This window comes from Myotis davidii, unplaced genomic scaffold (genome assembly GCF_000327345.1).
Source record: "Myotis davidii unplaced genomic scaffold, ASM32734v1 scaffold426, whole genome shotgun sequence".
In the NCBI taxonomy this organism is placed as follows: Eukaryota; Metazoa; Chordata; class Mammalia; order Chiroptera; family Vespertilionidae; genus Myotis; species Myotis davidii.
This window is the reverse complement of record NW_006297287.1, coordinates 199929-223630: the sequence shown is the minus strand read 5'-3', so window position 1 is coordinate 223630 and position 23702 is coordinate 199929. Positions and strand designations below refer to the sequence as shown.

Sequence of the window (23702 nt, the reverse complement as noted above, 5' to 3'; positions counted from 1 at the left end):
GGCGAGGCAGAGAACACCCGGGCCTCGGAGCTGGACCACCCGGCCCCCAGCGCGCTCTCCGCCCAGAGGCGAGGCGTCCAGCTGCATCCCCCGACCCCATTAACGGGCTCAGTGGTGGGGTGGAAAGCGCCCCGGGAGGGTGAGGAAATGAAACTTGGGGCGAGGACCACGGGTGCAGTCCCCGTGACCTTCCCCTCCCGGGATAATGCTGCCTCCCTACCTCCCACGCGCCAAGAGATAAATGTGGATTCTCAAAGGCAGGGCCCCTGATGAGCTTCAGCTGGGGGCGGCGAGAGGGGTTACTCACTTCTGACACCCCCAGCCTTTGCCTTTAGGCTGCATTCTCCCTCCCTAACACATGTTGCTTGAAGTACATGATGGGTTTGTGTTTACAAGCGATAAACGTGGGGAAAGCAAAGTTTTGTGCTTTAGAATAAAAAAGTCTACAGTCTTTGGGGTCTCTCTCACACTCACACACGCACATGCACACACACTCCTTCCTCCTGGCGATCTTCACGCAGAAAGTTAACCCCAGCTCCTCAGAACCCACCCTCCCTGGAGCGGCCTCTGTTTTGTTTTGGTTTTTCTCTGAAGGTTTTTTTCTAACCTCTAGTGGGCGGAGCAGAACTTAGCAAAGACGCGACTTTTGAAACCTTCTGAATCTCCGCGCCCTTTTGTTCAAAACCAAGAATTTTGTAATTGGCTCCTCTAAAGAGGAATATAATGAAGTGACTTTGGGAGGAAGGTTCTAGGATTCTGGAATAATTTTCTTGTGCTTCATATTCCCAAGTACTTCAGTAGGAGCAGAATTTACTGAAGAAGGCTGGGCTGAGTTGGGTCTTAAAAATTGCTGTCTTAAAATAGCAGAAACGTTTTTGTTTTGAAGTTGAGGAATATTTGCTGAACTTGACACTGAGTGCCTATTCCCTTGCCTCTTTTGCAGATATACCCATCAGATAACTACACGGAGGAGGACATGGGTTCAGGTGACTATGACTCCATCAAGGAACCCTGCTTCCGAGAGGAAAATGCCCATTTCAACCGGATCTTTCTGCCCACGATCTACTCCATCATCTTCTTGACTGGCATAGTGGGCAATGGCTTGGTCATCCTGGTCATGGGCTACCAGAAGAAACTGAGAAGCATGACAGACAAGTACAGACTACACCTGTCCGTGGCAGACCTCCTCTTTGTCCTCACCCTGCCCTTCTGGGCAGTCGATGCTGTGGCAAACTGGTACTTTGGAAAGTTCCTGTGCAAGGCTGTCCATGTCATCTACACAGTCAACCTGTACAGCAGTGTCCTCATCCTGGCCTTCATCAGCCTGGACCGCTACCTGGCCATCGTCCACGCCACCAACAGTCAGAGGCCACGGAAGCTGTTAGCCGAAAAGGTGGTCTATGTTGGTGTCTGGATACCTGCTCTCCTGTTGGCTATTCCCGATTTCATCTTTGCCAACGTCAGGGTTGGGGAAGACAGGTATATATGTGACCGCTTCTACCCCAACGACGTGTGGATGGTGGTGTTCCAGTTCCAGCACATCATGGTCGGCCTTGTCCTGCCAGGTATCGTCATCCTGTCCTGCTATTGCATTATCATCTCCAAGCTGTCCCACTCCAAGGGCTACCAGAAGCGCAAGGCCCTCAAGACCACAGTTATCCTCATCCTGACTTTCTTTGCCTGCTGGCTACCCTACTACATTGGGCTCAGCATCGACTCCTTCATCCTCCTGGAAATCATCAAGCAAGGATGTGAGTTTGAGAACACCGTGCACAAGTGGATTTCCATCACCGAGGCCCTCGCCTTTTTCCACTGTTGCCTGAATCCCATCCTCTATGCCTTCCTTGGAGCCAAATTTAAATCCTCCGCCCAGCATGCACTCACCTCTGTGAGCAGAGGGTCCAGCCTCAAGATCCTCTCCAAGGGAAAGCGGGGTGGACATTCTTCCGTTTCAACTGAGTCGGAGTCTTCAAGTTTTCACTCCAGCTAACACTGATATAAAAGACGTTTATACATGGAAGAACTTTTTTTTTTAAAGTTACAGATTTTTTCCAGCTATAAAAGACTGACCAGTACTGTACAGTGTTTGTTACCTGTTGGATTTTTTTCTTGTGTTTAGTTTTTGTGAGGTTTAATTGACTTATTTATATAAATATTTTTGTGTTTCATGTTGATGAGTGTCTAGGCAGGACCTGTGGCCAAGTTCTTAGTTTGCTGTATGTCTGACTGTAGAACTGTAGAAAAGGGAACTGAACATTCCAGAATGTGCAGTGAGTCACTTAAGCTAGAAATGACCCTCAGCTGTTTGTGTATAAATAATCTCTCCATTCCGGTGGAACACTTTCTTAGCCTGTTCTGAACTTGTTTGGTTACACTATGTGATTTTTTGCTGTAGAAGATGGCCCTTGGAGCCAAATCCTGAAGTAGAAATGCTGGTTTTTCATTTTTCAGGAGTGGGTTGATTTCAGCACATACTATGTACAGTCTTGTATTAAGTTGTTAATAAAAGTACACGAAAAACTTACTTAGTGTTACGTTCTGATTTCCGTTGACATTCCTTCAGTTGGCAGAAGTCAAAAATAACAATAGTAGATACATTGATGGCACGCCAAGTTCTCTCCTAGGTATATTAGTTATAATATTTTACTTAATCCTAGTCACAACTCTTACAATAGGTTCTGGTTCTATTATATTATTACTTGTCTATTATAGAGCAGGAAACCAAAGCACGGAAAGCCGAAGTGACTCGGTCAAAGGCATTTGGTAAGTAGCACAGCCAATATTTCAAACAGGTAAGATAACTTCAAAATCTGAAGCCTCAACCTACTGTTAACATAGAAATTTAGAAATGTCCAGTCAATACCTATTCCTATGAAAGAATCTTTCTGAAGGAGAAGTGTGCAGAAAGGAGAAAAGGTATGCAATACACATTAGATGTTCCTACTATTACCCCTTGTGTAGTCCAGGTCTGTGCCAGGCCAGGCATTGTATGCTTGTAGTATACTCTTCTCATCCAGTCCTCTCAATGTAGATAGCATCACTCCCTTCTCACCAACAAGGGAACCCAAGGTTCAAAGACTTTCTATAACTTGCACTTTTTAAGGGGACACGCCAAGAGCTAATTCCATTTATCATTCTAGCCCTTGCTCTTAACCATTACCCACTATTATCACCCAGAACACCTGGTCATAAGTCAACTGAACTGTTATTGAGAATAAAGCCAAAAGTGAATGTTTTCTTCATAAAATTAACCATGCCCAAAATACTCCTCTTACAATATCTTCTATGCAAATATCAACACAATCTATTGCAACACCTTGCACCTGAAGGGTTCAACCAAGCAGATAGAAGTTAAACTGATGCTTTCAGAGCTCAAGAGAAAGGTTGACTGAAGCAAGCTCTCCATTGCTCATATTTTGCATAAGACTTTGGAGTCTTATGTAACATCACCCTTAGCTATTTACACTATCATTGTGCAAGCCCGAGGCTCTTGAGTAAATTTCAGCTCCAGTCCCCATTTAAAGAGAATTTCTAAACTATAGTACCCTTACTTATCTCATTTAGAATACAAACAGGGCACTCCAGGCATGCACTCAAAGATAATAACCAAGATATAATTAAGGCAATATTTGCTCTACTTTTTGTCATTGTTGCTGGCACATAAAATCCATTTTGGAGGGAAAAAATGCAATGTTTTATCTTTCAGAGGCAAATCACATTTGTTGAAGGCAAATTATAGATCCTGTGAAGGGAAATAACTTAATTACTTAAAATAGAATCCAATTTGGCTGTACATCTTTGCTGCAGTCTATGGATCTGGGATAGTTCAGAGTGGTATTCCTATTCCACTTGAGAACATAATTAGATTTTAGATAGGAAATTATCTTGAGGTTTCTTGGTTTTCCCTGGGAAGCCTAATTGGATCACCCTTCATTTAAGCATAGTTTTTCATGTACTCTTTCAAAGGCTTAGTCTTAAAGCCATGACCATTGTAAAAGCCTTCACTTGAACTTGCTCTATAAATATTTATTCTTGAGGAGACAATAGAAGAAATCCTTGGAAGGAATTTTTTTCTTTCACATCTTGGCTCAAAACCTCATCACCCCGGATTCCTCTGCTCTGCCCTGGAGTTACAACAAAAGGAACCAAGCTGAAACAAAATTCCCAGTGTGACCAGTCTTAATGGATATTTCATTCTCCCTTGGAACAAAGGTGGAATATCTCTTTTTCAAAAAGAGAAAAAGCCTTGGTTCTCTTCCAATCATTCTCTGCCCAGACCCTGCCATGTTCCAAGCAGGTCTAAAGCGGTCCCTGTGTCCTGGTTGTCCAGCGGTGCTGGGAAACCCAGTCTGCTGGCCAGCCCTTGCGTGAAGTGGCTGATTGTTCCCATTCCTCATCCCTTCTGAATGGGACCCTTGAAGGTCAGTAATGTAGATCCAGTTGTATAATGGAAGCTAAAATATTTAAATTATATGCATGCTTCCAATAATGGCATAAATGTGACATTCAAGTTAATAACATTAACCCCGAACCTGGAGAGGAAAGTAAATGTTTTTATCTTGCAAAAAACCTTTGTTTTCCTAAATGTCCACTTGTCAATTCACCTCCCCCAACTGTGGCATACTCAGCTTCCTTTTGTGGTTATGCCTGTATTAAAATAATAATTCTTGGATGCTCTTTTAAGAAGATAACCTACAGGCTTTATTTTACTAACTCAACTAAGCATGACTTTCTCCTAGTTTATTGTCAGATAGTAAATAAAGGACCCACAAACAGAATTGAGTTGTCATTACTCCTATGTACTACTCACTTAGCAGGGGCAAGGACCACTGGAGACAAAATTCACATCACCTAAAAAAATAAGCGTTCGCCAAGCCTTAGGAATGTAGCATTGCAGCCTGTCATCCTAGGGATTCGCCTAGCGCGCTTTGAGGAGGTTTTCATCTGGATGCCAGTCAGTCCTGGAGGGATGCGGAAGTTAGCCAGAGGGATGACCTTCCCATGAGCAGAGTTTAAGAGGGATGCTGAAGCCTCCAGGGCCCATGAAGTGGTTTGAAGAGATCCTTTCAAAACAGTGCTTTTCAACCTGAGGGGTTGACTTTGCTCCCCAGGGAACATTTGGGAAGGTCTGGAAACATTCTGGGTTATCATTGGGGTCCAGGGGTGGTATCAGGTGTGGAATAGGTGCCAGGAAGACTGCTAAAAATCCTACAGAATATGCAGGCCCCCACAATTATCCAGCCCAAAGTGTCAACAGTGTTCATGATTGAGGTCACTTTTTTAAGGTGAGGGCCATAGAGTGACAATACTTATGAAAATAAGATAATATGATACATCCAACAAGTATAATCCCATGAACTTATTATTGGACAAAGTTCCAGTCTCCCTTTAGCCTCCTTTACTCAACCTCGTTTCAGTGCATTCTTACTCGGATCTTACTCAACTCACACAGTTCTCTTCCACCCTTATTTCAACATTACTTTGTCATAATGAACATGTCTTCCTGTGTGTTTTCTTCTCTCAGGCCATGCTAAGAAGATATCCCACAAAGAGACATTAATGGCTGAGGGTGACTGCTGAGGATCCTCTAGTCCCCACCCAAAATCTGGCTCCCTCCAGCCCACCATGTTTACTCATTTAATCCTCACCACAGCCTGTGACTCAATTTGGAACACTTCCAGTTTTTTTCCTTTTATTTAAAAAATAAACAAGGAGTGAGGAGGTACCAGCCCATTGTTCCATTGTCTGCAACTGACTTGGATTCATTTAAATCAATCCTATTAAGTTCAACAATTAAAATTTTCAAAAATCCTTCTTTCAACTGAAATGCAAACTGCTTACAGCCTAAGTTAAGAGATCCACAATGTTAAGAAGCTACATAAAGGGAAAGACTTTCAAAATCAAACAAATAAAGGTGCTCAAGCAAACCATACCAGGTGCGGGGTGTTTATCTGGCAGAGCAGGTCCACGATTAAATTGATTTACATATTACAGTTCAATTAACTAGAACCCAACTCATCAACACGCTTAATTAAAGGGAATTACTTCCTCATATTTGACTTAGAAGAAAAGTAATTTTTTTTGAGAGCCCACTAAATTCCAGGCGTATTCATACATATAATCCTCCCAAGAGCCCCATCAGCCAATATTGCTATCTCCACTTTCAGGCGAGGACACAGTCAAAGAAGTTAAATTACAGATAAAGGGGGTATGTTCTTCCCATTAGACATACTGTAAATGGCATTAAAATAGAACCACCAAGTTCTAAGGTATGTCCTCAAGTTCTCAATATACAGGAGTAGGCTAATGATACAGTAATGATAATAAGTAATACAATAAATATGAAATAAATAGTAATACAAGAATAAACTGTTTCATGGTCTCACAACTGTAAACCTACTTTTGCCCACCCCTGTAGTCCATTCAAAATTTGCTCTTTCCTAGGTAGGGTCCTATATGATAACAAAAATAGTTACCATTCACAGTGAGGGCTTCCTACATGCCAACGTACTTTAATTATTTAATCTTCACAGCAGCCCTATTACAGTGGGCATTATTATTTGTCTGTTTTACAGATGGGGAAATGGAGGCAAAATGTATCCAATGTTACATATTTATTGAGTGGTAAAGCCTGAATTCCAACCCAGGCAGTCTGACGCCAGAGTTTGCCTTCTTAAGAACTAGTAACTTTATTACTTCCTATGATGTTAGCCAGAATAATAACCAGGAGATAAAAAAATAAAAATAAAAATAAAGATCTTCCGTGCTCTTGAAGGCTCAATACTGGATCGTCGCCTAACTGTGCTTTTTAAAGTGACAAAGCAGACACTGACATTTCAAAAGACATCTTCACTATTAGCCGTTAAAATAAAATGTGTTTCAGTGTCTGGCACATAGTAGGAGCTCAATAAGTGTCAAATATGCAAATTAATAGACACTCATACATTCCCACTCCTGAGAGCACCCTGTGTTCTGAGCGTTCTGATGAATGTTTGTGTGTGAGTTGACTTTCTTCCTTCATTCTTTCAGACATTCTTTTATTGAACCATTTATTGAACACCCTAGGTCCAGCAGGTGTGAAAATTGTTCCCAGTGTAGTGGAAGATGTAGCCCTTTAGTGTTCTGGAAAATGCTGGGAAGTTAGCTAAATGACTCTCAGACTTTCCAACTTCCTTACATCTAACAACGTAAAGTTCCCAGCAGCCTACCCAATTTTCCTGTTATTTAATGCCCCTGAGTCTTGCTTCCCCACTTAGTGGAGAGCAGATCCCCACCTTTCAGCTGGTGAGAAGCTCCCGCGCTGGGTCTCCGTTTCACCAGCCCAAGGGAAGCTGTCTGCTTATGAGGATAAAAGCAGAAATTCTGCCAAAACTCTGGATTTGGGAAAGAGACCTAACGGGCATTTCTTGGCCTTTTGTCCATAAGAAACAACTTGTTAGGCCCCCGGGATTAAAGGAGGAAAACTAGACCAATATCTGGGGCTCCTTCCTCTGATAAACCTACTCAGTCTCTAACAGTCCAAAGTGAGTTGTTCTGTCCTAAATACTTAGCACATGAAGTCTGCAGCATGTGGGCTAGCACAGATAGAAGTCTTCTGAAAAGTTAAAAGCAGCTACTGTGCGTGCCATTATCATTATTCTTTTTTTATTTTAAAATAAATTTTGCTTCCCAACTCGTTTAATATCTTAAATGCAGAAGACCTTTGCAGTCTAACATAATTAGTTGATTTGATGAAAAACTAATCAGAGTACATAAGGTGGTTCCAATGTAGGCTAAAATCATATAAATGTAGCCCAGTTGGTTAGAACTTAATGTTTTTAAAAGCCAGGATCAAGGCTGAGTCTTGCTAGGGCCATATTTAAAGTAATGTTACATGTGCTCTAAGATGCAAGAAACATATCTACCTTATTTATAGCCGTATTTCCAGTGTCTAGATCAGGGGTCCAAAGCTTTTTCTATAAAGGTTTAGATCAGCCGTGGGCAAACTATGGCCCGCGGGCCAGATCCGGCCCGCTTGAAATGAATAAAACTATTGAAAAAAGAGACCGTACCCTTTTATGTAATGATGTTTACTTTGAATTTATATTAGTTCACACAAATACTCCATCCATGCTTTTGTTCCGGCCCTCCGGTCCAGTTTAAGAACCCATTGGGGCCCTCGAGTCAAAAAGTTTGCCCACCCCTGGTTTAGATAGTGTTTTAGGTTCAGTGGATCCTACAGTATCTGTCACAACTACTCAGATCTGCCACTGTAGCAGGAAAGCACCCAGAGACAATTCATAGATGAATGAGCATGGCTGTGTTCTAATAAAACTTTACTTATAGACACCGAAATTTGAATTTTGTATACTTTGTAAATACATTTTTATTGGTAGTATTACAGATATCTTCCATCTTCCCCCCTTTTTTCCCCTCCTCCCAGCCCCTACCCACCCCCTCAATTTTAGCATACATTGGTACCACCTTATGTACTCTGATTATTTTTTCATCAAATTAAATCAAATCAAATCATTACCTTATATAATTTTTATGGATCACAAAATATTATTCTTCTTTTCATATTTTCAACCATTACAAAAAGATGTGAAAACTGTTCTTTGTTCCTTGGGCTATGAAAAACAGGTGGCAAGTCAAATCTGATTTGTAGACTGTAGTTTGCTGACCCCTGAAATGCAGTAAACACGGGAGCAAGTGAAACTCTAAATATAGAAGAGTTTACTCTTCAAGCTTAAGGCACCAAGAACCCCAGTGAACCAGTGACCTTCACCTATTTGCAGAAATATGACATATACAGCATTTTACCATTCACAGAATGAGGTAGAACCCTAACGTGGTTCTGTGTGCTGGTCCGGGCTGTATTGGTTGGCAAGATCCTACTGCTTTGCTGGGTTTATCATTTGGGGAAGAATGGTCTGGGATAACAGAGTTGCCTTTTTTTAATATATATATTTTTTATTTCACAGAGAAAGGGCAGGGGAAAGAGAGATAGAAACAACAATGATGAGAAAGCATCATTGACCAGATGGCTCCTGCACGCCCCCTACTGAGGATTGAGCCCGCAACCCAGGAATGTGCCCGTGACAGGAATCGAACCCGGGACCCTTCAGTCTGCAGGCCAACACTATATCCACTGAGCCAAACTGGCTAGGGCCAGAGTTGCCTTTTTATCTTCCACTGTGTTTTGTCATTCTCATCTCCCGGAGTGGGTGACGGTGGCATCCCTGTAGCTAGAAAGGCAACAGGTCCCTAATAGAAGTTGCTGAGGCTCACGGACTAATCTTCCCCAGGCCTGAGCTTTGTTCCTCCCAAGAGATAATCACCAGTCACAACTTTTGGCAGCGACTCCCCAGACACTCAGTAACTAGGACAAAAGAAGAAGCCCTAATCCAAGGCGATGAATAGTGTTTTACAGCCACAAGCTGAACCACAAAAGCCCAAGAAAAATCAATGGTGCAGAAGCGGTTTTTGGACCTCACTCCAGCTTTTGGAGGAATGAGAATAATTCGGCTCTTCCCTTTTAGACTTCAGGTGCCTCCTGGGATGTCAGAATTAATCTCCAGGGAGCTGCCACTGTGATGTCTCTTACTGCAGATGCCCCTGAGTGAACTTCATTCTTTAGAGGACGTTCTTCCCAAGGCGAGAGCCCAGCTTCTGTCTTTGATGAGCAGACTAGAGGAGAAGCTGAAGAAAATGCCAGGTGCTTTCTGTTTTAAAGTGAGCTTTCTCTTACTTCTGTATGACAGTACAAAAATGACTCCTCAGCCACCACGGTCCAGAGTAAAGGAAGACAAATTAAATGGCTAAAGTAGCCCTGAAAATAATTTCTGGTTGAGTCAAATTCCTATCAGTATGGAGTGGAAAATAAGAGAGACATGGAAGAAATCATAAATAAAATGGAAAAGAACACCAAGTGCCAATGCATAAAAGAGGAAACAAAACTGATAAACAAAAATATGAGGAAACGTTCAACCTCACTAGCAACCAAATAATCACAAATCAAAACAACAACACACTGCTTCTCACTTATCAAACCAGCAAACATATTCCAAGTGACAATGTACCAGGTGCAAGAACACAGTGATCCTGCTCCACTGAGCACCGCTGCTCAGGCCCAAGATGCTCAGCCCTCCCCCAGCCACTGACCGATGCCCTGGAAGCTTTGATCCCATTCCTTTGTGCACAGAGAGACCACTTACAGACACCAAATTTCAGGAAACCATCGTAAATATTAAAAATGTTTTGTGCACAAAGTTTTGTATTTAGAACCACAAAAGACAGGAAATTGCCTATATATCAGGCAGCAAAATGGATTAAGGAAACGAGGGTGAATCAACAGAGTGGAATAGCATCTAGCTTCTTAAATGAGGTTAACAAAGGCTACTGGGAGATGTTTATGATGTATGAAATGAAACAGGCAGTTTAAAAAATTGTGCACGCTATCTGATTATAAACATTTTTAAAAGTATATGCATATAAAACATCTAAATTAACATGTTTTTAGCAGTAGCTAAGTCATAGGCTTTGGGGCTGATTTTTAAAGCGCTTTTTTTTTTTTTACGCCTTTTGATTTCTCTGTATTTTCCAAATGTACTATAATGAATAATGGAAAGATAATTGGCTTATTTTAAAAGATGCAGAGCAGAGAGGAAAAAGTATACAAGCTCCTTCTAGACTATAAACCCTCCAAAAAAGGAACTGAGTCTTTTCCTTTCCTTTTTCTTTTTAAATCAGCTCCGGGTCCAAGTGGGTGCTAAATAAATGATTGTTGGACTGAACTGGGCATTTGTAGTGCTAACGTAATTAAACCAGGAGTCATTGGACAGAGGTGACTCTGATGCCCCAGCAGCTTACGTAAGCAAAGCAAACTCTACGCCTGTAAATGCTTCAAGGTTATGAAATAATCAAAATGCTAAGGACAACTAATCACAAATAGCCAACTGGCCTTCATGGTCAGGCGATCAAATAATTTCCTTTCTCTGTTTCGTTATCTTTCTATGTAAGCCTTTCCTCTCAAAGAGTATTCCTAACCACTTCCGATTTGGTGCTATCGATTTTTGCTCAAATAGACTTAACGTTTCCAATATGCCTCAGTTTATCTTTTAACAGTTCAATATTTATTTTTAAATCAGACAAATATATTACCCTGAAGGTATTTAGAATCTAGAAGCAGAATTTACTAGTAGCGGAAATCTTAACATTATATTCCAGGTAGAGCCTTGGCACAGTCCAGATTCTGAACTGCAGGTCATCATCGCAAGGAGGTGTTCTAGAGAATTCCACAAGGTCAGAGAGTGGGATTCAGGGCTGTGTGCCTGACTGAGCTTATGGTGAGTGAATTTGTATCAAATCAGCACATAGTCATGGACCGACTTGAAGAGGCTGGCCTGCCCGGGCCCCAGGAGAGGTGATAGGGATCGGGGGCCTCGGAAAGGACTTCTCCCAGACGGGTCAAGTCTTTCAAACGCCACAGGAAAGTAAACATACTAGAAAACCCTAAAGGAAATCTCGGGGAGGGCCAGGCATTCATACATGACGGCAGTAGTGTGGGGGCTGAAATGGGAACAATGTGCAAGTGGTCTCCCCTAAATGCTCCATTTTTGTATTGTAGTAGAAAGGAAATGTCATGCTGGGGAAGAACTTCCTTCATTCTAATAAGTCCCCAAAATACAGCAGCACACAACAATGGTGGCGATAGCATGTCACATAATGCAGCGCTCTGAGTTAGGAAATGCCAGCCGAGAAAGATCAATGTGGAGAGGACACCCACCACAGTAGCCTTTTATTACTTGAGAGAGGCTCGGGCATCAGTTAGACAACAGGGACTAGATGGAAAAAATTAACATTCTCCTATGATTAAAATAAAATTAATACTTCAATAAGTAATAATTTAATAATAATTATTATTATTCTGGGAAACAGATTGTTCTACTATGAATATAAATTCTCTTCAAAAATATGTTTTAATGATAAAGGTATTATCTGCTTTGATTTAGTATTTCAATCCACTTGGTAAGGAGATACCTGTTGGTAGTTTCAAGCATATGGTCACTTAGCAGCTGTGACTTGTTCATTTTTATGATGTCTGACTTACTTTGGTTGGGCACTACAAGTCCACCCAGGAATTACCAAGGAATTTTATTTTATATTTCATTGTCTGTTTTTTAGATATGCTTATATTACTCATTGGGTATAAATTAGACATTTGAGGAAGAGTATTAATAATTTGCCTCATTCCATATAATTTTTATTTTTTCATATTGTTTTATTTCTATTTCCATTAGCATCCAACACATGTTAAAACACTATAAGCCAAAGAGTTGCTTATTGTCACAGTGTTATAGCCCTTCTGTAATGAGCTAAATTGAGCCCCCGAAAAATTCTTAAGTTGAAGCTCTAACTCTCAGAATGTAAACATATTTAGAGATAGGGTCCGTTAAGAGGTAATTAAGTTAAAAATGAGGCCTCCAAGGTGATCCCTAATCCAATATAACTGGTGTCCTGTTAAGAAGAGGAAATCAGGACTCAGACACACACAGAGGGAAGGCCATGTGAAGACACAGGGAGAAGACGGACATTCACCAGCCAAGAAGAGAGAGCTCAGAAAAAATCAAAACTGCTGACACCTGGATCTCAGACTTCCAGCCTCCAGAACTGTGAGAAAGGAAATTTCTGTTGTTTAAGCCACCAGTCTGTAGTACTTTGTTATGGCAGCCTTGCCAAAATAATACAGCCTCTACCTAAAATTCTTTCCTATTTAATATTAACAGAAAAAAGTGGTTCTCAAGATATATATTCAATCATTCAACAAATATTCATTGAACACCTAGTGTATGTAAGTGCTGGGATATGACAACAAATAAAAACTCAGGTCTCATGGAGCTTACCTACTAAAAACAAAGGAATTTTTCTTCTTCTGGATTCATTCATATGAGAAATAGGCCTTATAAATTGAACTACTAGAAGTCTTCAGATAGAATGAGTTAGGAAGGGAAAGTTGAAACAACAAAAGATATATGATCCTAACATTTTAATTTTATTTATTTTTTTAAATATATTTTTATTGATTTCAGAGAGAAAGGGAGAGGAAGAGAGATATAGAAACATCAATGATAAGAAAGAATCATTGATCGGCTGCCTCCCGCACACCCCTACTGGGGATCAAGCCCACAACCCGGCATGTGCCTTTGACTGGAATTGAACCTGGGATCTTTCAGTCCGCAGGCTGATGCTCTATCCACTGAGCAAAACTGGTAGGGCCTAACATTTTAATTTTATATTATGATGTTACTGGAAGCCCTGTGCGTTCGTTGGACCTTTTGGTAAGCAGATGTTGAGAGAGAGTGAGGATGGGGATTGGGACGAGAAAGCCTTCAGACTATGATTCGGGCAGGAAGCAGGATTGGGAACAAAGTCTTGGCCAACCCAACTGGAAGCTCCAGAGGAAAGGGTACCTGTCAGAGAAGTCCCACATCGGGCAGAAACGGCCGGGCCCTGGTCCTCTGACCTTGCTCCATCGTTGGCAGAGGGCTGCCTGGGAAGAGCCGGCATAGTGGCCTCTGCTAGCAAGCTGGGGTAGGGCCTGGGGGTGCTCACACCTGGACACTGACAGCTAATTGGATAACAAGGCAAGTTCTTTCTTTCTATTTTTTAAAAAAATATATATTTTATTGCTTTTTACAGAGAGGAAGTGAGAGATATAGAAAGTTAGAAACATCGATCAGCTGCCTCCTGCACACCTCCCACTGGGGATGTGCCCGCAATCAAGGCACATGCCCTTGACCGGAATCGAACCTGGGACCCTTCAGTCTGCAGGCCGACGCTCTATCCACTGAGCCAAACCGGTTTCGGCGCAAGTTCTTTCTTGAAGAAAGTTCTGAGCAGCACCTCGATGACCATTGCAAGCTTCAAAAAGTAAAATAGGAACCTGGTTCTCTAGTGAGGTTTTTTAAAGTCAGTACAGCTGTTTCTTTACTCTTAAATGTAAGAGGGCTTGAATGTCTCTCAGCAAGCGCTTTTATAGCCCAAACGGAGGTCTTGAAGAAAATGCATTTTTAACACCTGATATAACTTTAACTTACTGAATATTTATATAGTGGGAAGGAGATTTAAAGTATTTTTTTAGTAAAATTGTGTTAATGTTTATTTAATGAACTGGGTGACTATCATGATACATCTAACTAATGGAAGTGAGGGAATTATTTTTTCTTTTTTTAAATTTTGTTTTTCAATTTAGATTTAAATTCAATATTGTTTTGTATTAGTGTCAGGTGTATGGCACAGTAGTCAGACAGTCATATCCTTCACAAGGTGTTTTCCCCAATATTTTAAGTACCCACCTGGCACCATTCATAGTTATTACAATATTATTGACTATATTCCCTAAGCTGTCCTTTACATCCCCATGACTATTTTGTACCTACCAATCTTACTTCTCACCTTTTCATGCAGTCTCTCAAACCCCTCCCTTCTATGTATATCTATGAGTCTGTTTTGATTGTTTATTTTGTTATTTAGATTCTACATGTAGGTGAAATCACATGATATTTGTCTTTCTCTTACTGACTTATTTCACTTAGCATATTACCCTCTAGGTCCTGTTACAAATGGTAAGATTTCATTCATTTTTATGACCAAGTAATATTCCATTGTATATATGTACCACAGCTTTTTTATCCATCACCTATTGATAGGCACTTGGATTGCTTCCATAAGAAGATTTAAATTTTAAAGTCTAGTTAAAGTATAATATGCTCTTGTAGGCTAAAGCAGTCTTTGCATTAATTAATTTTAAAATTAATTAAAAGTGCTTTTAAATACATTAAGATTTGGAATCTAAAGAAGTCAGATATTTGTACTTATAGCTTTTATTCATTCATTCATTCCATTACTACATGCCTGGTGCTGTGCCAGGGGCTACAAAATAGAAGTGACTTAATTCTTTCAGGTTTACTTGTCAAGGTTTTAGTTTTTCATTGTCACTTCAAACCCTGTATATACAAAACAGAAAAGTATCCTCTATTAACTAGATCTGTGTCCAGACCACTGCTTCCCATTGCCACATTATCCTGTTTCTTCATCTTCTGCTGGTGAAACCTAGGTAACACCTGTACTTCATCTCCTTCATCCCTGTGTCCAGTCTGTTGCTCAGCGGCCTGGACAGGACAGAATTACACTCAGATCTGCCTCCCTCCACCTTGTTCTGTGGCCCCTCTCCAGGGACAGGGCCACACCCACATCTCTGTCCAGAAAAACTTTGGTTTATAGGAACAAAGACCATTGTATTTCACAAGGTTTAAACCTCTTCTCTTTCATGGTTTCCCATACTACGCTAATTGCCTCTCCCCAGGTTCTTAAATCCAACAATCCATACTTGTAGTTTACTTCTAAATCACTATCTTTTTCTTTTACTTATTACAGTTTCCTGATCAGTGAAATCAGAGATTTAGATAAGATTTTTAACAAAATCAATCTTCAAACTAAATCTTATGTGAGCATGTAAAATTAGTTTTGGAAAGGAAATAAAATTAGAATTGTTCTGATTAAACAAGTGATGGTAGACCCGGAAAAGCTTCCTTATACCCCCCCACCCCAGCAACTCAATTTACATTGCTAACTCCTGCACACCGCAACACACACACACACACACACACTTCCTAGCTACCCCTGAGGCACCTCATTTGAAGGGTATAAGAAGCTTAACTTGGGAATCACTAGTCCTGAATGCCTTTAAGATCTCTTCCAGCTCTAAAATTTTATGGTTCGTCATTTCTTAAATGTCACTTGGTCTTAACCCTTTCCTCTTGATTCTGGTCGCAACATAGTTTAGGCCTTGTTAACCTCATTCCTGGAATATTGCAAACCGGTTTCCTTATGCCTCCAGCATACTGGGTTGAATAGTGGCTCCCAAAAACTCATGCCCACCTAGGGCCTCAGAATGTGGGACCTTATTTGGAAATAGGTTTTTTATAGGTGTAATTAGTTAAGACGGAGTCACATTGGAATAGATTAGGCCATAAACCTAATATGACTGCTGTCCTCCTAAGAAGAGAAGAGACACAGAGAGGGCACACCCACAGGGAGAACGCTGTGTGACAACGCAGGTGGGACTGGAGTAAAGCCGCCACCAGCCGAGGAACTCCAAGGACTGCTGGCGGCCACCAGACGCTGGAAGAGGCAAGGAAGGTTCCTCCCCTAGGGACCTGCCCCCACTGGCTCCTTGACTGCAGACTTCGTACCTCCATAGCTGTGACAGGACATATTTTTCTTATTTTAAGGCCCCAGTTTGTGGTAGATGGTTATGGCCGCCCTCATAAACTACTAAGACACCAGTCTCTCTCCAACTAAAATCCATTTTACATATTTTTCCAGATAAATATTTCTTTTTTAAAAATATATTTTTTAATTTATTTCAGAGAGGGAGAGAGATAGATATATCAATGATGAGAGAGAATCATTGACCAGCTGCCTTCTGCATGCCCCCCACTGGGGATTGAGCCTGCAACTTGGTCTTGTGCCCTGACTGGGAATTGAACTGTGACCTCCTGGTTCACAGGTTGACACTCAACCACTGAACCACACTGGTTGGGCCTGATAAATATCTCTTAATCTCTGCCCTCATCAGATTTCTCACCTACTTGTTTCATTTCAGGAAGCATTAGATTTATCGAACAACTACTAGGTGAAAATCACCATGATAATGCTGAGTGTACGGAAATGAATGACATAAACATGGCCTCTGCCTCCAGGGAGCTTCAGTCTCATAAGGAAGGCAGATATTAACAAACAGACTCTGTCTTGTGTATAATTGTAAGCTGTGATGTACCATATAAATGAAAAGAATGTGTTCCTGTGAAATACAATTGGAGAGCTGAGAAAGAGGGGGTTAAGCTGATGCCTGAAGGATAACTGGGTATCCACCGACAAAGAATAAAAGGAAGAACTTCCCTAGTAGAGACAACATGTGAACACGGTCCTAGAGTGGGAAAGAGCTTGGACGTTTGAGGAACTGAAATGGAAAGAAGACCACTGTGGCTGAAGACTGGTGAGCAGGGAGAAAGTAACACAGATGAGGTTAGGGAAGAAAGCAGACACCTGGTCATAGAGGGTCAAGTTCAGGACTTAGAGCTTTATCTTAGTAAAATGAGAAGGCATTGAGAGGTTTCAAACAGGAGCATGGCATGGTGCATTTACTTCTTAAAGATGTCTCTGGCTACAGCCAGGAGTGGGCTGTATGAGGTCAAGCCAAAATGAAGGGATCAGGTAGGAGGTAACACAGTAGCTGTGTATGAAATTGGGGTGTGAACGGATTTGAGATCTATTTTTTGGTACAGTCTACAGGACTTATTGATGAAGTGGATCTGAAGAAGAAGGATGGGTTATCAACAGGTTTCTGCCTTGAGAAATTAGGTGGAGAAGATACCATTTACCGAGATGGGGAAGTCTGGGTGATTAGTTAGGGGTACAATCTTAGCTGCTATACAGAATGGACCCAAAGCATACGGCTCAAAGACTATGATACCATTTCTCTCTCATGTAACAAGTCATAAGTTGGTAGGACAGCTTTGCCATTCTAAACGCAAGGTTTCTTTTTTTGGATCTAAGTTAGCTGTTCCAGCTTCAGCCCTCACAACCACATCCCAGCCAGTACGGAGTGCAATTTAGTATTCAATCCTCATCCTCATCTACAGGCACCATTGAAGCACCATGCCCCACTCATTGCACATTTCATCAACCATCCCTTTGCTCTAGTTCCTTCTATAGCTACCATCAAGCATCTGTTAAGTAGCTAGTGTCAGACTCCGTGATTATTAAAGTCTTGCCCTCAGGGACTCTGTAGATATAGAAACTGGGGTTTGCATTGATTTCTCCTTCCTGATGTCCAGCTAGGTGCTGATTTTCCAAGGAACTCTGAAGCATATGTACAGACATAAAGTAAAGCCCTGTCTTTATTGATTACGTTAATAAAAACAACCACCTGCCTCACTACAACGCCTCTGCTCACATGCTGTAAGTTGTGCCAAATTTAGTGTAAACTATGTCGAGTATATAAATCTCTTTGACATTTGGAGGTATGGAGTTCCTCTTTCATTCAAATAGCCCTCTCTGTGTCTTACTGAGATATGTCGATCATTCATATGATGACTTATAAATAAATGTTTGTTGTGGACCAGAGATGTCCTTAGCCAGCTTCTAATCATCTCAGTATTTGTTGTCAGCACTGTAGAAAGCCACTGCCGGGGAGGTGCGGAGATGAGAGAAAACCTATTAAAACTGGAAAAGTGCCAAAGAAGGGTCAAGGAACAGCCTTTCCAGGAAATCCTTATGAACACTTTAAGAAGCTATTCTAAAACTGTGTAATGTTAATTTACACCGACCCCGTTGTATGATTCACAGGAAATAGGCTGGAGACTAAGAGGGTGGTCGCTCTGAAGACTAGAATCACCTTTACACCTGGGTTACTGGGACCCCTGCCCTGTAGAGGGCCTCACTGGCAAGGGGTCCATGGGATCACAAGGTAAAGCCCTCCATCCCCTGAGCCTCAGGTGCCCTCAGCATGCTCTTGCACTAGAACCTCAGAAGTCTGTGCCCTTGGCACCCAGGACCTCAGAAGTCCATGCGCTAACAGCCCGGGGTCTACTGCTGGGGCCTTGAGGGCCTCTTCTTCCGGTCACCCTCCTGAGGGCAGAACATATCACCAATATGCACATTCTTAGGCCCAAGGGCAGCCAAGGCACAGCTTGGGGGAGAGGAGGGTGAAACTTCAGTGTACCATTTGGGGTGTCCCCCACTCCAGGAGAAAAGAAGACCCTTGAGGTATGACATGGAGCTGGGAATGTGATAGGAAAGGGTGGCCGGCAGCCCCCATTTGCACTTTGGCCCAGATCCCCAAAAGCTGCCTGCTCACACTCTTGTAAAAGAAGCTGCATTATAAAAACTTCTGTGTTTGTGCTGAGAAGTTTTGACTCTACATGACCAATCCCTGCGGGCTTACTGCAAGCAGGCGAGGGCATGGCAGAGAGTCTACTGAGGAAAGGGCATCCCAAGAGTCACCTGCTTTGGCACCTCACCACTGGTGGAGGTGGAAAGGAGACCGGCTGGTGTGAAAGCATTTGGGATGTGGGCTTTGGTTAAGGGTTCAGACTTACACATTGATCTTCATACTCACTTAGTCCTGCCCCACAAACACGAATCCAATCAGCTGGAATGATTTTTGTGTAGTGTAGTGTTGTTTGTATGTTTAATTGTTTTCTTAAATTTTTTTAATTCAAGGTTTAGAGTTTAAATTTATATTTAAACCTTTACTTTCAAAATGAATTTAAAATTTAGCCAAAATGCTTGCTTACTCTGCTATACTTTGGGGTAACATGCGATTTTTAGCCCTTAAAGGAGGTCCTTTCAGTGCCTCACAAATTAAATAATTTAAATTATTAAATTTAATAATAATTATTAAACTGTTATTATATTAAAATATCTACCTATTTTTCTTTGTTCTTCTGCCACCCTTCTCCCTCATTTCCCTTCCTCCAGCGACTCCGTACAAGTGGCTAGAGTGCACAAGCTAATGAGTTACCCAGGCACTTAAGGATTTTAATCCCAAATCATAAAGACCCTAAGAAGGACCTCAGCTGCCATCCATAAATTTTTATTTAAGAGCAAGAGAAAAGTGGAATTAATTCAGCACTGAGCCGGCACAGTGAGGGAGGAAAAATGGAGTGTCAAATCACAATACTTATGGGTGCCCCTTCCCTTCTTGAGCTCCTAACTTCTGCACATGCTTAATAGGTCATGTCACAGTTAATGCATCTTTCTAGGGAGAGCTTCACAAAACCCCTTCAATCCAGTTACCACAGATGATTGGGGAATGGAAACGCGGAGGCAGCTCCCTACTTTCTCTAATTGGAATGGGTAATTCAGCCAGAACAGCAGTTCCATCCAGATGCTCAGGTTGGTTCAGAGTATGGAAATCTGCGTGAGGGGATTTACTCAGGATGCTGAACAAAGAAAGCCATCATTATCTGTGGTCAGGAAAAAGCATTCTAATTAGTGTTAATATCCTCCTGCTGAGCTTCCTGTCATCCGCATTTTGATCCCTGTCCTTGGGCTTTCCCAGGATCTGATGCCCTGGCTGCTTATAAGCCAAGGTCAGGGCGCCAATAGGAGCAAATGGGGAGCAGAGGCTGGGTGTGCTTCCAGAGCGAAAGTGTCAGCTTGAAAATGCCACCTTTGTGGACTTTCTGGAATGAGAGATTTATAAAAACTTGCTCAGCAAGTGTAAGTCTAATGTATTCAATGTACAAACCCATAATCACAAGTAGTAATGGCATAAAAACATGAGAAGAATGGGTGGGACATTGTCTCCAAACATGTAAGGCTCATCTACAAATGAACCGGAAACACTTGGGTACCCATTCAGGTCTGAGATTTTTCAGCAATAAATTTAGACTCCAGGGGAGATTGAGCACAAGTCAGAGCTTAATAAATCCCTTTTGAAGATGTTGCTGACAGGAAGAGGGGCAGGTGGGCCTGCCTCTGGATTCCTTTCTTTTCACTCACCCCCTGAAGTCAGCGCCCTGATGGGCTGATGTGAGAGCCAAATAAATGGCCCAAAAGACAGACTAAGGAAGAGAAACTTGATATGCAAGCCCCACATGGGAAGGAGGAGTAAAAAGAAAGATCCTAGCAAACCATAAATTTCCAAGGGAACAGGCACACACTGTCTCTCAGTAATTGAGAGATTTAGCCCACCCGGTTGAATCCCTCCACAAGAGATTTTCTGAGTACGGGGCACATTGCCAGCCACATATTTTGTGTCGCATGTGACAGTGTGCTCATCGTCAGAGCCGGCCTTGAAGAGAAGCCATGTGGGCTGTTATCTGGGAGGGGGAATCTGAGCAGAGAAAAGGAAGGCTCTCCTGCCTCCTCTTCCCTCCTCCTAAAGGAAAAATGACTGTAACTGTTGACAATGCCAAAAGTGTCTGAAATGTCTAGTGATGGGGTTCAGCACATGCTACCCCAAAACATGGCACATCGGCATGTTGACTATTTTAAGCTAAAGAAGTTTGAGGAAACAGCAGAAGCAGGAAGGTCGGTCTGACCTCCCTCCCTATTCTCCCCTGAAACAGGCCATAAAACCCTCAGGAGAGAAGTGCCCTCCCTAAACCCGGGGAGGGGAGCATCCTTATCTCCAAAGAGAAAGGGTCACTGAAGAAGAATCCAAACAGTCCTGACTGAATTTCCTCCAGTTTACTCTTCATATTCTTTACCCCACATTCTATCCAAACTCTAGCATAACCACACTCAGGGTCAACCATTTCTGCACGCCCTCATTTTTTTGAAGACTCCCATGTCATGTAAAATGAAGCATTAAATAAATGTATATGCTTTTCTCCTGTTAATCTCTTTGCCAGTTTCATTCTCAGATCCAGGCAGAGATCCTAAGGGGGTCAAGGAAAACTTCTTTCTTTTCCTGCAAGGAAAACACACCAAGAGCAAAGGACACCTTAACCAATAGGTGGGATATTCACTTTTCAAACTCTTTGCTCATCTACCTTCACTATACATAAGTAATATTAATGAAATCCATTCACTCTTTCGTTCACCCAATATTTATTGAGAGCCCACTGTGTGCTCTCAACTGTTCTAAGCTATAGGAATTTAAAGGTAAGATTGGCAAGACCCTCTCCTATCCTCATGAAGCTGACATAATGGAAAGGGAGAAAGAAGATAAACAAACCAGTAAGTGAACAAATCACTTCTGCTTATGGTGTTAGGAAGAAAGTAAAACAATAATACAAACAAAAGTGGCGGGGCAAGGTATTTAAGACTGAGTGACTTCGAATCAATAATCCAGCCATCTCTTAGCAAATATACATTGGGTTAATCTGTTAGCTTTGGAGCATAACCACTCCAAACGTAGTGACTTAAACACTCAACATTTCTTTAGTTCATACTCCTTTTAGTTTGGGGCCCACTCGTCTCAGCTAGACTCACTCATGCATCTGTGATCCGACACTGGTCATCTAGGCAGCTACACTTCTGGGGATTGGTTGGTTGTTAGAGTGATAAGACTGACCAGGCCTGTGTCTCTCGAGCAGGCCAGCCTGAACTCATTCCCGTGGAGGCTCTGCAGGGCCCAAGAAGGAGTACAGAAGTGTGCACAGCCTCTTAAAGTCCTGCCCCACCACTTACTCTATGTAGCTTCTGCCACATTGTTTGACAAAGCAAGTCCCAAGGCCAGGAACTGCAAACTTGCTCGTGTTACAAAGAGCAAGGATAAAGGGAGGGGAAGAATCCCTGTGATTTTGCAATCTAACATAGGTGCTAGGGATGAGCGAGGCTACTGAGAATACAGAGGTGAAGAGAACAGGCATGACCCCTGTCTTCTTAGAGTTTACAGTCTTTATATACCTAAGACCTGTGCTACTGGGGGAAATGCCGACCTACAGCTCCAAGACAATGGATGCACAATGGTGGTTTACCTGTGGGACCTGAATGTTGATCTCATTAATTGGTCCTTGGCACCTGAGACTGGGGATTCTGCCTGCCCAACATGGGACCTATTAACACGCCTTATTGTGAGTAGGACTAATTACTGAAATTGGATTCTAACCAAATCATACTCAGTCACTTCTCTACAGAGTGCCAATCCTATTGAGCAAAGGACAACCACAACTCTGACAAAATCTTATGTTCTTTTAAGACGAAGTCATTGGCTCATTTGTTCATTGCCTCACACACCCTATTGCATCTGGTGCCCCTGGACCAGAATTATTTGTCCAGAAGGTGACCTTCGCCACTGTGGCTTTCTCCTCAAAAATGGCTTCCAACCAACATGCGGCAAGCTGAGGGCCAGGAGGCCCAGCCAAGGCCTGTTGGTCGTCCACCTTCCAGATGTCAAAGCTCAGAGACAGAAGGTGATTGTCTCCAAATGGCCTCATCCTTTGGCACTGTAGGGGAGCAGCCATGTGGTAGACACGGCAGGTCCTGCTCTGCCAAGGCCATGCAGAGCTGGCCATGAGGCCAAAATTCAGAAGAGAAATTTGTCAAATGCTGGCAGAGAGGCTAAGCAAAGCTTTCCATGCACTTTGTCTCCATTTATCTTCCTGGAAAATGGAACTGATACTGCTTTATTCTTATTCCCAGATTTTCCAGCCTACATGCCCTCTGTCCGTCAACAACCTTTTGTGAAGCACCATATTAGGGTTAGAAGAATAAATAGGACCTAGTCCCTGTCCTCAAGGCACTTGTTGGCTTGTAGAGGGTACAATGAAGCTGCTTAAGGATTGGACTGCAATTATAAAATGGCTTTTATTTGGTATCACACAGAAAAAGCAGGCTTTCTTTTTTTTAAAAAAATTTTATTATTTATTACAAAGGATATTACATATGTGTCCATTTTTTTCCCCCGCCCAAGACAGTCCCCTAGCCCCCCCCATCCCCCAGTGTCTTATGTCCATTGGTTATGCTTATATGCATGCATACAAGTCCTTTGGTTGATCTCTTACCCCCCTACCTCCCGCCCCCGAACCCTCCCCGGCCTTCCCGCTGCAGTTTGACACTCTGTTTGAGGCCGCTCTGCCTCTGTATCTATTATTGTTTAAAAGTTTATAATGGTCTCAATTATCCATGAGTAAGTGAGATCATGTGGTATTTTTCCTTCATTGACTGGCTTATTTCACTTAGCATAATGCTCTCCAGTTCCA

The 23702-nt window shown here is 42.1% G+C and overlaps 1 protein-coding gene across 1 annotated transcript in view; it reads left to right on the top strand.

Moving 5' to 3' along the window:
* CXCR4 (chemokine (C-X-C motif) receptor 4) overlaps positions 1-2524 on the top strand; it is a 3622-nt gene extending 1098 nt beyond the window's left edge. Inside the window, exon 2 of the mRNA XM_006773095.2 lies at positions 944-2524. Coding sequence (XP_006773158.1) covers positions 944-1990 — 1047 coding nt within the window. The 3' untranslated portion in view covers positions 1991-2524. The remainder of the gene's footprint in view (positions 1-943) is intronic.
* Positions 2525-23702: the final 21178 nt, after the last annotated feature.